Source organism: Colobus angolensis, unplaced genomic scaffold (genome assembly GCF_000951035.1).
Source record: "Colobus angolensis palliatus isolate OR3802 unplaced genomic scaffold, Cang.pa_1.0 Scaffold34, whole genome shotgun sequence".
Taxonomy (NCBI): domain Eukaryota; kingdom Metazoa; phylum Chordata; class Mammalia; order Primates; family Cercopithecidae; genus Colobus; species Colobus angolensis.
Genome location: NW_012116710.1, coordinates 4,201,620 through 4,215,629, shown reverse-complemented (window position 1 = coordinate 4,215,629; position 14,010 = coordinate 4,201,620). Strand labels below are relative to the sequence as shown.

At 45.1% G+C, this 14,010-nt stretch overlaps 1 protein-coding gene across 2 annotated transcripts in view; it reads right to left on the bottom strand.

The window, feature by feature from the left end:
* Positions 1-323: 323 nt before the first annotated feature.
* ZNF793 (zinc finger protein 793) overlaps positions 324-14,010 on the bottom strand; it is a 24,652-nt gene continuing 10,965 nt past the window's right edge. Inside the window, exons 3-8 of one of the 2 annotated variants that reach the window (XM_011952354.1) lie at positions 13,382-13,510; positions 11,394-11,509; positions 10,587-10,632; positions 6,257-6,383; positions 5,039-5,134; positions 324-1,332 (exon numbers count right to left, since the gene is read on the bottom strand). In XM_011952354.1, the coding sequence (XP_011807744.1) occupies positions 350-1,332; positions 5,039-5,134; positions 6,257-6,383; positions 10,587-10,601 (1,221 nt within the window). In that variant the 5' untranslated portion in view covers positions 10,602-10,632; positions 11,394-11,509; positions 13,382-13,510 and the 3' untranslated portion in view covers positions 324-349. The remainder of the gene's footprint in view (positions 1,333-5,038; positions 5,135-6,256; positions 6,384-10,586; positions 10,633-11,393; positions 11,510-13,381; positions 13,511-14,010) is intronic. The other variant, XM_011952355.1, reaches the window with a different exon arrangement.

Genomic DNA, 14,010 nt, shown 5'->3' with positions numbered 1-14,010 from the left:
CGGATTACGAGGTCAGGAGTTCGAGACCAGCCTGGCCAACATGGTGAAACCCTATCTCTACTAAAAATACAAAAATTAGCCAGGTGTGGTGGCAGGTGCCTGTAATCCCAGCTACTTGGGAGACTGAGGCAGGAGAATTGCTTGAACCTGGGAGGCGGAGGTTGCAGTGAACCAAGATAGTGCCATTGTATTTCCCACAATTATTAAGTTTTCATTCCTGTCTGGGAAACAGAGAAAGAAAAAAAAAAAAACAAAAAAAACCACACATATACACTGTCCAAATTCATTAAAATGATAAGATTTCTCCTTAGGATAGATTCCCTACATACCATGAAACCAGATCTTTTGCTCAAGTATTTCCCACAATTATTAAGTTTTCATTCCTGTAGGCATTCTTCCGAGCATGAATTTTCTGATGTCTGCTGAGGTTTGGCTTCTGGTAGAAAGCTTTCCCACATTCATTGCACCCATAGGGCTTCTCTCCTGTGTGAGTTCTCCAATGTTTATTGAGGCAGGACTTCTGGCTGAAGGATTTTCCACATTCTCTGCAACGATAGGGTCTTTCTCCCGTGTGCATTTTTCGATGTACATTGAGGTATGACTTCTCACCAAATGATTTCCCGCATTCACTGCAGACAAAGGGTCTCTCTCCTGTGTGTGTTCTCTGATGTTCTGTGCGGTGTGACTTCTGGGTAAAGGCTTTCCCACAAAAGAAACATTCAAAGGGTCTTACCCCGGTGTGAATTCTCTGGTGTTTGATGAGGGTTGACTTATGTGAAAAGGCTTTCCCACAGTCAGTGCAGCCATAAGGCTTCTCCCCAGTGTGACTTCTCTGATGCCTAATGAATTCAGACTTGTAGCAGAAGGCTTTCCCACACTCACTACAGACGTGGGGTTTTTCTGTAGGTGGAACCCTCTTCCGTTTGTACACGAGAGAATCACTTACTGCTGGTTTATATGTAAGTGCCGGGTTCTGGGTGAAAGCTTTCTCACAGTGACTGCAACCCCAGGGCTTTTCTCCATTAGGTCGTCTACCATGGTGTATACGCTGAAGCAATTTTTCATAACCATAACACTCATCTTGCTTTTTTGCACAGTTTCTCTTAAAACCAATCAAGTCTAAATTATGGTTCAAATTCTTTCCACAAGGGTTCCAGTTGTTAGGGCTCTGGATTGAAGAAAAAAGGTCAGTGCTCGGAAGTGATATTTTCCCAAACTTACTATATTCACGACTTTTTTCCTTGGGCAGTGTTTTCTTGCTTATGGCTGCACCTTGCCTCAAAAGCATGTCTTGCCGTCTTTTCCTCTGGATATTAACTTGCCAGATGTCTTCTGGAGAAAGTACAGTGAATCATCCTTATGAAACTTCATACTACTTGAGAAATGCTCTCAAAATTTAAAGAGTGCACAGCACACAAATAGAGAACATGAACCATAACCCAAAGCACAAACGCAGGGAAGAGTGTTCTATGAGGAAAGAGGATTCTGAACACTGGCACAAATGGAATACAATGTACCACAGAGTATAGAGACCAATAATTTCAAAGAAAATAGGATATTACAGAGCAGAGGTTGGCAAACTTATTCTTAAGGGGTCAGAAAGTAAAGGCTTTGTGGGCCATATGGTCTCCGCCACAATGATTCAACTCTCCCACCATACCATGAAAATATAGACAATATGTAAACATAAGAATGTGGCTGTGTTCTAACAAAACTTTATTCACAAAGCAAGTGGCCAATCGGCAGGCCATAGTTTGCTGATCCCTGTTATAGAAGAAAGAAGGTGAAATGTTATACAGTACCTAGCTATCCAGCATGTGGGTTTTCAAGTGGCAATTTTGGCCTTACTTGGAGCTTGTTAGATGTGCAGAATCTGAGGCCCCACCCCAGACCTACTTAATCAGAATCTGCATTTTAACAAGATGCCCGGGTGATTCCAAACACCTTGGAGTTTAACAAGCACTGGTATAGCAGTCATCCAAGGGTGTATCATGTTGAGCTAGTTAGTTACAATATAAATGGCAAAGCACTCTAAGGCGAACCAGATTAAAAAATAAAATCAACAAAGCTAACTGGGATTTAAGCAAGAGTTCTTAACTTGGTAGGCAGAAATCAGCAGGCTTGTGAACTTTGATAGAAAAGAAATTACATTTTTGTTTTCACTGAGTTCCAACTACAATTGAATATTTCCTTTGACTATGAATATAAGCAACAAAACACAGTAGTATCAGCACTTCCTGTGACTTGATACTAGTTTGTGAATATTATTTTCATGTCACATTATTATGTTTATAATCATCTCTTCTTTGAGATCATGACAGTTATTAGACCTGATGCTGGGTCTCATTAATGTATAAATAAAAAAGTACATCTACTATTATATTGCACATTTTGAAAATATTTTGAAGCCGGGCATGGTGGCTCACGCCTGTAATCCTGGCACTTTGGGAGGCCAAGGCAGGTGGATCATCTGAGGTCAGGAGTCAGAGACCAGCCTGACCAACATGGTGAAACCCAGTCTCTACTAAAAATACAAAATAAGGCCGGGCGCGGTGGCTCAAGCCTGTAATCCCAGCACTTTGGGAGGCCGAGACAGGCGGATCACGAGGTCAGGAGATCGAGACCATCCTGGCTAACACGGTGAAACCCCGTCTCTACTAAAAAATACAAAAAACTAGCTGGGTGAGGTGGCAGGCGCCTGTACTCCCAGCCACTCGGGAGGCTGAGGCAGGAGAATGGCGTGAACCCGGGAGGCGGAGCTTGCAGCGAGCTGAGAACCGGCCCCCCCCCTCCAAAAAAAAAAAAAAAAAAACAAAATAAGCTGGGTGTGGTGGCACATGCCTGTAGTCCCAGCTACCCAGGAGGCTGAGGCAGGAGAAACGCTTGAACCCAGGAGGTGGAGGCTGCAGTGAGCCGAGATCAGGCCATCGCACTCCGGCATGGGTAACAGAGCGAAACTCCATCTAAAAAAAAAAAAAAGAAAATATTTTGATAACTATTGTCTATAATCTTACGAATTTTATTGTATTTTTATACATAGAGGTGAGGTCTACAACCTTCAAAAGAATGCCTAAGAAGTCCATGGCACAAAAATAATTAATAACCCCTCACTTAAAGATATTCAGTCATGAGATAATCTGGCTCTGATTTTAGGAGATATCAGTGGAAAATTAAAAGCGGGGCCAGGCGCAATGGCTCATGCCAGTAATCCCAGCACTTTGGGAGGCTAAGGCGGGTGGATCATTAAGTCAGATCAAGACCAGCCTGGCCAAGACGGTGAAACCCCATCTCTACTAAAAATACAAAAATTAGCCGGGCGTGGTGGCATGTGCCTGTAATCCCAGCTACTTGGGAGGCTGAGGCAGAGAATTGCTTAAACCCAGGAGGCGGAGGTTGCAGTTAGCTGAGATGGTGCCACTGCACTCCAGACTGAGCGACAGAACGAAATTTTATCTGAAAAAAAAAAAAAGTGGAGAAGGACTGGGCATGGTGACTCATGCCAGTATTTCCAGCACTTTGGGAGGCCGAAGCAGGTGGACTGCTTGAGCCCAAGAGTTTGAGACCAGCCTGAGTGGCATTGCAAAACCTCTTCTCTACAAAAAAATATGAAAACTAGCCAGGTGTAGTAGCATGAATGTAATCCCAGTTACTCGGGAGGTTAAGAGGTGGAAGGATCGCTTGAGCCCAGGAGGTCGAGGCTGCAGTGAATCATGATCATGCCACTGCACTCCAGCCTGGGTGACAGAGTGAGACCCTGTCTCAAAAAGAAAAAAAAAAAAAAAAAGCAGAAGATTTAAAGCCATTTCTCAGAAGAAAAACAATCAACAAAACCACACATATGAATGGAACAGTTAGAGTGAATGGTAAAGGCAGAAGATTCAAAATGACCACACGGTAGCAAAGCTCTGGAATAAAAAGCAAGATGAAGTGGTGTGTGTGTGTATGTGTGTGAGTGTGAGTGTGTGGCAGGGGTAGCAAGGACAAATGAAGATGATTTTAGTTTTTGACACACAAAGAACAGGGTAAGTGCACACCTGTAGTGTAATCCACAGACTGGTTAAGTGTGGGGCTGGGCAGAGCAAGGGGGAGAAAGGGGCCAACACGGCAAAGAGGCTGATTGTGAGGATCATGTACCCTCAGAATGGGTGAGTTCTTTGAGAGGGTTACACCACTGGAAAGAGAACCAAGTTATGGAAAACAGAAAATGCAATAGTTCCTTGGAAGGAAAACGCTGGGTTTGAGCCAGGGAAATAGATAATAACAGAGCAGTCGGGAAAACAGAGGCTGACTAGATACATTCTTGTGGAATTTGCAGTTATGAAATTTTCAGAAGAGGAGAAGAAAAGAAAAGCAGGGCAACTGATAACCAGGATACCACAGTCTCAGGATGGCTGAAGAGCACACTTTAATGGAGAAACACACACCAGAGAGCGCCAGAAGCAGAAGTTCCGAGGCATCACTAAGATTGGGCCATCCATCAACCCTCAGGGTACCATGGGCATTGCTGGAATGTCTCACAGAGCTGAAGGGAGAGGGGCAGTGAGTCTGAGTGTTAATCAGCAGTGGTTAAGATGGGCCCAGCTCAGGCATTTCCTTCACACCTCCCCACCCCAACATGGAATTCACCACTTCCTCTTCTCTGATCCCACAGTTATCTGTCTATGGAAGTGATTTAAATTTGAGTGCAGAAATTAGGGAAAGCAGGTAGCTCTGAAGCATTTCATCTGGAAAGCGTCAGAACACAGAATAGGAAGCAGGAACAGGAGAATCATAGAAGCTTTTATTTGTAAGAATACCTGCATGTGAAAGATTCTGGAGAAAGAGAGATGGACCGAGCACATAAAGGCAGAGGTGCAATCAAGTAGAGCTGAGAAAAACACTCAGATTCAGGTGTTGGGGTTGCATGGAGGTTAAAGAGGCATTAATGTGGCTGAAGTTCTCGGAGGAATGTCAAGGCTTTTAAGAGAAGAACGCTGAACAAAATTCCAGAGGTGCCAGCCTCCTTCAGTACCCCTTTTGCTAGATTTATTACACTTACCCCAACAGTGGCAGCCCGGGCATGCTGCCTCACCAATCCATGGTGCTTCTTCCTGCTCCAGCCTGAGGATCACATCTGGTTTGGTGCCTTCATAACCTGTTCCAGGGAAATGATCCAGGCCTTGGACTGAGCTCCTTGGTCTTCAGGGCCTCTTAGGCAGCTTTTTTTTTTTTTTTTTTTTTTGAGACGGAGTCTCGCTCTGTCACCCAGGCTGGAGTGCAGTGGCCGGATCTCAGCTCACTGCAAGCTCCGCCTCCCGGGTTACGCCATTCTGCCTCAGCCTCCCGAGTAGCTGGGACTACAGGCGCCCGCCACCTCGCCCGGCTAGTTTTTTGTATTTTTTTTAGTAGAGACGGGGTTTCACCGTGTTAGCCAGGATGGTCTCGATCTCCTGACCTCGTGATCCGCCCTCCTCGGCCTCCCAAAGTGCTGGGATTACAGGCTTGAGCCACCGCGCCTGGCCTCAGGCAGCTTTAAAGGCTGCACAACAGATGTTATACTTGGGAGGGGACTAAGCACACACTTTATCCAGAACCAAATGGAATCAGTAATCCAGGACCACAGAAACTCAAGCCATACCCACTGAGGCAGCAGCACAGGGAAAGAATGCATTCTGTGCTGCCAGAACACTGAGGTTCAAATCCTGACTCTGTTATCTACTAGCTGGGTGACTCTGGGCAAGTTACATCACCTCTCCGTACCTCAATTTCCAAATCTGTAAAAAAGTGGTACTAATAGTAACTACCTCATAAGGCTTTTATGAGGATGAAATGAGTTAATATTTTAAAAGTGGCTAAAACAGTTTCTGGCACATAGAAAGTGCTAGATAATTATTAAATAAATATTTCAGAGGTTCTAGGTACTTCAGTTGCTTTTTTTTTTTTTTTTTTGAGACGGAGTTTCACTCTTGTTGCCCAGGCTGGAATGCAATGGTGTGATCTCAGCTGACTGTAACCTCTGCCTCCCAGGTTCAAGCGATTCTCCTGCTTCAGTCTCCCAAGTAGCTGGGATTACAGGCACCTGCTACCACACCCAGCTAATTTTTGTATTTTTAGTAGAGACAGGGTTCACCATGTTGGCCAGGCTGGTTTCAAACTCCTGACATCAGGTGATTCATCTGCCTCAGCCTCCCAAAGTACTCCAGTTGCTTTTAGCAGCTGAGAAAGGAAGGGTGGTCATTCAAACATAATCTGCATTGTATGGTGAAGGTGTTCTTACCCACTGAGACAAGGTTGCTATAGGTTTCCAGCATCACATCCCGGTATAGGGCCCTTTGAGCAGGACTCAGCCAGTGCCACTCCTCTTGGGTGAAGCCCACAACTACATCTTTGAATGACACAGGTGTCTGTTGAAACAAAAATGACATTGAGTCACGTAGAAAAAAATGTTTGTGCATGGCCAGGCATGGGGGCTCATGCCTGTAATCCCAGCACTTTGGGAGGCCAAGGCAGGAGGATCAGGAGTTCAAGGCCAGCCTGGCAAACATGGTGAAACCCCATCTATACTAAAAATACAAAAATTAGCCAGGCATGGTGGTGCACACTTGTAATCCCAGCTACTTGGGAGGCTGAGGTGGGAGAATCACTTGAACCTAAGAGGCGGAGGTTGCAGTGAGCCGAGGTCGCACCACTGCACTCTAGCTTGGGCTATAGAGCAAGATTCCATCTCAAAAAAAGAAAAAAAAGAAAAAAGAAAAAAAGTTTGTGCAAGAGATGGTGTTGATTTCCATAATGTTTATAAGTTAGAGCTTATTATCTATTTGGAATGTCTTTTATATTCTTGGCTTTGTGTTATATATGGTGGGGAAAACGAAAATCACATTGGAAGCTATCTACCATTGCCATTCATACTTTGAGTCAACAAACATTGAAGACCTACTGTGTGTTGCTGGGATCACAATCATAGATGGGTCCTGACCTCAAGAAGCTCACTGGCACAGAGAGAGCAACATGTAAAGCCATCAGAGTAAAAGTGTCACAGAGCTGTGATGGCAGGACATCTAGGCTATGGCATACAGAGAAGCAAATGGTCTATTAAATTTTTTAGGGTCCAATTAGGCTTCAGAGCCCAGGGATATGGAAAGCTAAGTCTCCCCAGGAAGACGGAAAACTGCATTCTATGCAGGGGAGCAGTGGGAACAAAGACTGGGGGGCAAAATGGCGATTTTAGGGGTGGCAAGTTACCTCGTAACAAGAGAAAAGCATGCAGAGGTTGGCCAGCAATGAAATGATGGGCTTTAGGGCCGGGCGTGGTGGCTTACCCCTGTAATCCCAGCACTTTAGGAGGCCAAGGTGGGTGGATCACCTGAGGTCAGGTGTTCAAGACAAGCCTGGCCAACATGGTGAAACCCCATCTCTACTAAAAATAGAAAAATTAGCCGGACATGGTGGTGGGTGCCTGTAGTCCCAGCTACTCAGGAGGCTAAGGCAGGAGAATTGCTAGAACCCGGGAAGCAGAGGTTGCAGTGAGCTGAGATTGTGCCATTGCACTCCAGCATGGAGGCCAGGCCGAGACTCCGACTCAAAAAAAAAAAGAAAGAAAGAAATGATGGACTTTAGGACAATGGAGACCCTATCCAAGAAGAAGTATATGCAGAAAGCATATTCTAGAAGGCATGAGGTGAGCTTCTTGCATTCTATGTGAAATGGTATAATGATAACTCTAAATAAACTGTGAAAAGTTAAGACATAATATTGTATCCCTAGAGTAACCACTAAATCATAATGAGAGGTGTACCTGATATAAATAAACAGAATTCTGAAAACTGTTCCATTCATCCACATATAAATAAACAGAATTCTGAAAACTGTTCCATTCATCCACAATAGCACAACAAAAGAGAGGAAAGAAGAAATAGAGGAACAAAAGAGTAGATGGGATAAACAGAAAACAGACATGAAAATGACAGATATAAATCCTACTATACCAATAATGTAATTTAATAAACATTAAATGTAATATAATTTAATATGTGACTGAACACTCCAGGCCAGGCACGGTGGCTCATGACTGTAATCCAAGCACTTCAGGAGGCTGAGGCAGGAGAATCGCTTGAAGCTGGGAGGCAGAGGTTTCAGTGAGCCCAGAAAGTGCCACTGCACTCTACCCTTGGTAATAAAACGAGACTCTGTCTCAAAAGAAAAAAGACTAAACACTCCAAAAAGGCAGAGATTGTCAGACTGAATAAAAAAAAAAATGCTGCCTACAAGAGATGCATTTTCAATGTAAACTCACAGGCAGTTTTAAAGCCAATGGATGGAAAGAGAAGTGTGGTGGGTGACCTGGAGGGAAGTGAGAGGAAAGACCCTCTAGTAACCTGTGTGAAAGGTGATGTTCACAAGCAGGACAGTAACCATTAGAGAAAGATGGAACGCCGTAATGAAGAGCAGACCCCATTCTGCATGGGGTGATTATTTCACATTGCATGATGCCTGTACCAAAACATGTTGCCATAAATACACACACCTACTATGTAGCCACAAAAATTTTTTAAAAATTAAAACAACAAAACAAAACAAAAAGGAGAGCAGAACCTGCACCTTAGCTGGTCGTGGGAGGGAAAGAGGGTAGGGGCAGGATAACACCCAGGTATCGTGAAGGCAACCAGGTGATGGTGGCACCACACCTGGAGATGAGGAAACCAGGAGGAACAAAGAGGAGGCTGTTGTGCTGGACCTGCCTGGGGACCACGTGGACATATGGATTTTGTGTCAGGAGCAAGATCAGGAATGGAGCTAAAATGCTGAGCCATCAGCACAGAAGTGAGATCCCTTTGCAAGAAGACGAGGTGAGCAGGGTACCCAGGCCAGAGCCCCAAGGGACGCTTATATTTAAGAAGGCAGCAGAAGATGAGTTCAGCAGGGGATCCAAAGGAGGAATAGTCTGAGAAGGAGTCTTGACCGCCTGGCAGGCCTCGGGTTATGGGCACAGAGAACAAAAGTTCTCTAACGAGCTGATAGCTGGCTGGGCGCGGTGGCTCACGCCTGTAATCCCAGCACTTTGGGAGTCCGAGGCGGGCGGATCACGAGGTCGGGAGATCGAGATCATCCTGGCTAACATGGTGAAACCCCGTCTCTACTAAAAATACAAAAAATTAGCCGGGCATGGTGGCGGGCGCCTGTAGTCCCAGCTGCTCAGGAGCCTGAGGCAGGAGAATGGCGTAAACCCGGGAGGCGGAGCTTGCAGCGAGCCAAGATCGCGCCACTGCACTCTAGCCTAGGTGACAGAGCAAGACTCTGTCTCAAAAAAAAAAAAAAGAAAAAAGAAAAAAAGAACTGATAGCCCTGGAGATCCCAGCATAAGTTGTGAAGGAGCAGGACAGTCACTGAGGGAGACCCATGGGTACCAGCCTAGGAGGGTCCTGGTGATCCTGTCTTTAAGTGACTGTGTGGTAAAGAATTTGACCTTGCCAAAAGAGAGGTGTGGCCTTTGCCCTCAGCTCCTGGGAAGTAATCTCTATACTCTTGGAATGTCCTCAGAGTGTCCTTGTTTACCTAGTGGCCTTGGGCCACACTAGATAGTCTAATAATGTGGTTTATAATGAGGGCTTTGGGTCACAGGCATCAGCTTAACCTCTTGGAAGGGCTGGAAACTGAGGTCAGCAGTGGGAACAGTCAAGCCTTTCTACATGATCAACCACCAATAAAAAGTGGACACCAGGTCTTAGGTGCACTTTCCTGGTTGGCAAGGCTCCATGTGTATTGGCACACGTTACTGCTGGGAGGATTTAGCACTGTTTTGGGCTCCCTTAGGAGAGGACAGAAGTTCTATGTGTGGAACTCTCCTAAACTCTACTTCATGGGCCTCTTCCCCTGGTTGATTTTACTTACTTAATTAATTAATTAATTTTGAGATGGAGTCTTGCTGTATTGCCCAGGCTGGAGTGCAGTGGCACAATCTCGGCTAACTACAACCTCCATCTCCTGGGCTCAAGAGATTCTCCTGCCTCAGCCTTCCCAGTAGCTGGGAATACAGGCACGCGCCACCATGCCCAGCTAATATTTGTATTTTTTTTTTTAGTAGAGACAGGGTTTCACCATGTTGGCCAGGCTGGTCTCAAACTCCTGACCTCAGGTGATCCAACTGCCTTGGCCTCCCAAAGTGCTGGGATTACAGGTGTGAGCTACCGCTAGCGGCCAGCTTAAAATCTTTCTGAGAATTATCCTTGGCCAAAAGGTACTGCACCATCCAAGGATATCTACCCTCCTTGAGGCAGCCTACAATCAATGATTAGTTGATTTCAGAATATAAAAGCCTCCTTGCCTCCATTCACAACAATGCTGAAGGCCATCCCAGCTCCAGAGTATAAGATGTGCTGAGACCTCTGTTCAACAACTCCCTCAGCCCAATCCAGCTTCCCTCACTGCCTTACAGGTGTTCTAAGAGCCTGCCTAATAAACCTCCGGTGAGAAAAATCTCCATCTATGAGTCAGCTTCCCTGAGAACCCAGCCTGTATGTACAAACGGTACATACTTACAATGCATACTTTTTTTTTTCTAGGATAACTTCCCCAGGAAGGAAAACTGGGTTACTTAATGTGATACTCACCTGGTACTCGATCATTTTCTGCTGTTCTTGGAAAAAGATCTGACACCTGTAGACATGTGGGGGGAAGAAAATGGAGAAACAGAACAGAGAACAGAGTGTAAGGGACTAGGCCTGTCTTGGAAATTGCAAATTTCCTTTGTAAATCTTGTACAAAAATCCATGCTTTTAGCTGGGTGTGGTGGCTCACACCTTATTTGAGGCCAGGAGCTAGAGACCAGCCTGGACAATATGGCAAAACGCTGTCTGTATAAAAAAAGAGAAAAAATTAGCCAGGCATGGTGTTGCACACCTGTAGTCCCAGCTATCCAGGAGGCTGAGGTGGGGGGATCACTTGAGCCTAGGAGGTCAAAGCTTTAGTGAGCCATGATCCTACTACTACTGCAATCTGGCCTCGGTGACAGAGTAAGACCCTGTCTCAAAAATTAAATAAATAAATAAACAAATAAATATCCTTTATCTCTTACTTGTTTCAAATACTTTGACATATTGTACAGGTCATAAAGCGTAGACCATAAAGCATGGTTGCCATAGTATCTAAATGCCCCACACCGCAAGACATTTAATGATTATAAAAGGAAAAGAAGTAACTTTTCCTTGGAAAAACTTGGCAGTATCGCTTAGTCAAGTGATCAGTTAACATGAGCAGTAATGAGATATAAGACATCATGTGCCTCCTGATATAATGCACTGTGAAGGGTACAACATCCCTTCTGAGGTGTTCACACCCTAAATGCATACCTGAACCTAATCAATGAAGAGAGACATCAGACAAAACCGTACTGAGTTACAATATACAAAATAACCTACCTATACTCTTCAAAAATGTCGACTTCATGGAAGATGAAGACTGAGAAACTGCTCCTGATTAAAGGAGACTAAAGGGATGTGTCACCTGAAGGCAGCATATGATCCTGGATTGGATCCTGGGATGGAAAAAGAAAAGTTGCTATAGGGCCAGGCACAGTGGCTCACGCCTGTAATCCCAGCACTTTGGGAGGCCGAGGTGCGCGGATCGCCTGAGGTCAGGAGTTTGAGACCAGCCTGGCCAAGGTGGTGAAACCCCGTCTCTACTAAAAATACACAAATTAGCCATGCGTGGTGGCAGGCGCCTCTAATCCCAGCTACTCAGGAGGCTGAGGCAGGAGAATCATTTGAACCCAGAAGGCGGAGGTTGCAGTGAGCCGAGATCACACCATTGCACTCCAGCCTGGGTGACAAGAGTGAGACTTGGTCTCAAAAAAAAAAAGAAAGAAAAGTTGCTATAAAGTGACAGTTGACATCTGGTTGTAGACTAGATTAGTCTATATTCTGTATTAGTCTAGTTATCATGATTATTAAATCATTATAACACTGACTTAGTAATCAGTATTAATTGCCTGGTTTTGAAAACTACCGGTTATATAAGAAAATGTTCTCATTCTTAGGAAATATACCCTGAAGTACTTAAGGGTAAAGAAGCATCATGTCCGCAAGTTAGTCTTAAGTAGTTAAAGAAAAGAAAGAATAAGAATGATATATTTATGATATAACATAATCATCTATATACATATATATTTGTATATAGAAAGACAGCACATGCAAACATGGCTTTATATAGATGAACCTAGGTAAGGAATACATAGGAGACCACAGTAATATTCTTGCTTTTTTTTGGAAAAAAATTTCCAAATAAAATGTTTAGTTAAAAGCAAAAGGCTGGGTGCGGTGGCTTATGCCTGTAATCCCACACTTTGGGAGGCTGAGGCAGGTGGATAACCTGAGGTCGGGAGTTCCAGACAAGCATGACCAACATAGTGAAACCCCATCTCTACTAAAAGTACAAAATTAGCTGGGTGTGGTGATGTGTGCCTATAATCCCAGCTATTCGGGAGGCTGAGGCAGGAGAATCCCTTGAACCCAGGAGGCGGAGGCTGCAGTGAGCCACGATCACGCCATTGCACTCCAGCCTGGGCAACAAGAGTGAAACTCCGTCTCAAAAAAAAAAAAAACTGGTCATCCACAGTGATTCATGCCCGTAATCCCAGCACTTTGGGAGGTGAGGTGGGCGGATCGCTTGAGGTCAGGAGTTTGAGAACAACCTGGTCAACATGGTAAAACTCTGTCTCTACTAAAAATACAAAAACTAGCCGGGCATGGTGGTGCATGTCTGTAATTCAGAGATTGCGCCATTGTACTCCAGCCTGGGTGACAAGAGTGAAACTCCGTCTCAAAAAACAAAACAAAACAAAATCATATACAGTAGGCCCATAAAGTCTGCCACCACCACCGTTCTGAGAATCCAGGGCCTTTTCTGCCTCTGAGTCAGGATGGAATGAACTCATCACATTCCAAGAGGCAAGGTGAGGTGCCAAAAATGACAGGAGAGCAAGTCTAGAAAGGTCCAGCAAGAATAAAGGCGCGGATGGGCCATACCCCATACCATAAGATAGCAGAATGCACTGGGCTAGATGGATGTCCCCTTCTCCTGAAAGAACATACCTATCGCACCTGCAGTGAGACTCTGGCCTCCCTACCTCTCCCTTCACTCTGTCTCCCTGGATCTTGGGCTGACCCTCCTCCCTTCATGTAGCCATGGAGAGTTCCTGGAAAGAGTAACGTCTTCAGGTTGGTCAGCTTCTGGCTCAGGGATGAAGCTATTTCCTTTTATGTGGGAGTCTTTGCTCTGACAAAAGGTATGGGGTCTCAGTCATTCCTTCAGAAGGGAATTTTCATCCCAAGTTCCCTTCTCCTGGACAGAGGGTCTTTAACCTGGCCTGCCCAGGCGCTCACAGCTCCATCTCTCAACAGTAACTCACACTCAGCTGCAGGGCCTTCTGTAGATGTTGTAACCAAGGTCCTGTGGCTCTAAGGGCTGGCAGGAGCTAGAGAACCCTAACGTCCAGCAAGGTGGCAGGATCCAAAGGTCTGCAGGGCACCCAGAGAACCTGAAGATAAGCAGATCCCACGGTGAAAGTCATCCACTCATCCCTCCCCAAACACTGCCTGGGGCCTCAGGGGGAAAAGCCTGCAGAGGGTGTGCAGGAGACATCGCTGAGTGATGGCTGTGCTCTGGGACTGCGGCACGGGGAACTGCCATAAAGACCCTTGTATCTGAGTCACTCCCGGAGCCAAGGAATGACTCAGATACAAGTTTGAAGCCAAGCACTTCCTCTGACTAACTGAGAGAATCTGGGCTAGACCCTTTACCTCTCTAGGCCTGTTTCCTCATCTGTGAAAACAGAAAGAGGCTGTCAAACAGACTTGAAAAACAGAAAACCTGGGTTCAAATGCAGGCTCTGCCATTTACTGATGTGTGATGTTGAAATGAGTTACTTAGTCTCTCTTTGTCTCAATATCCCCATCATTTATTTATTATTTTACCCTCCTTTGATTTCTTTTTTTTTTTTTTTTTTTTTTTGAGGCGGAGTCTCGCTCTGTCGCCCGG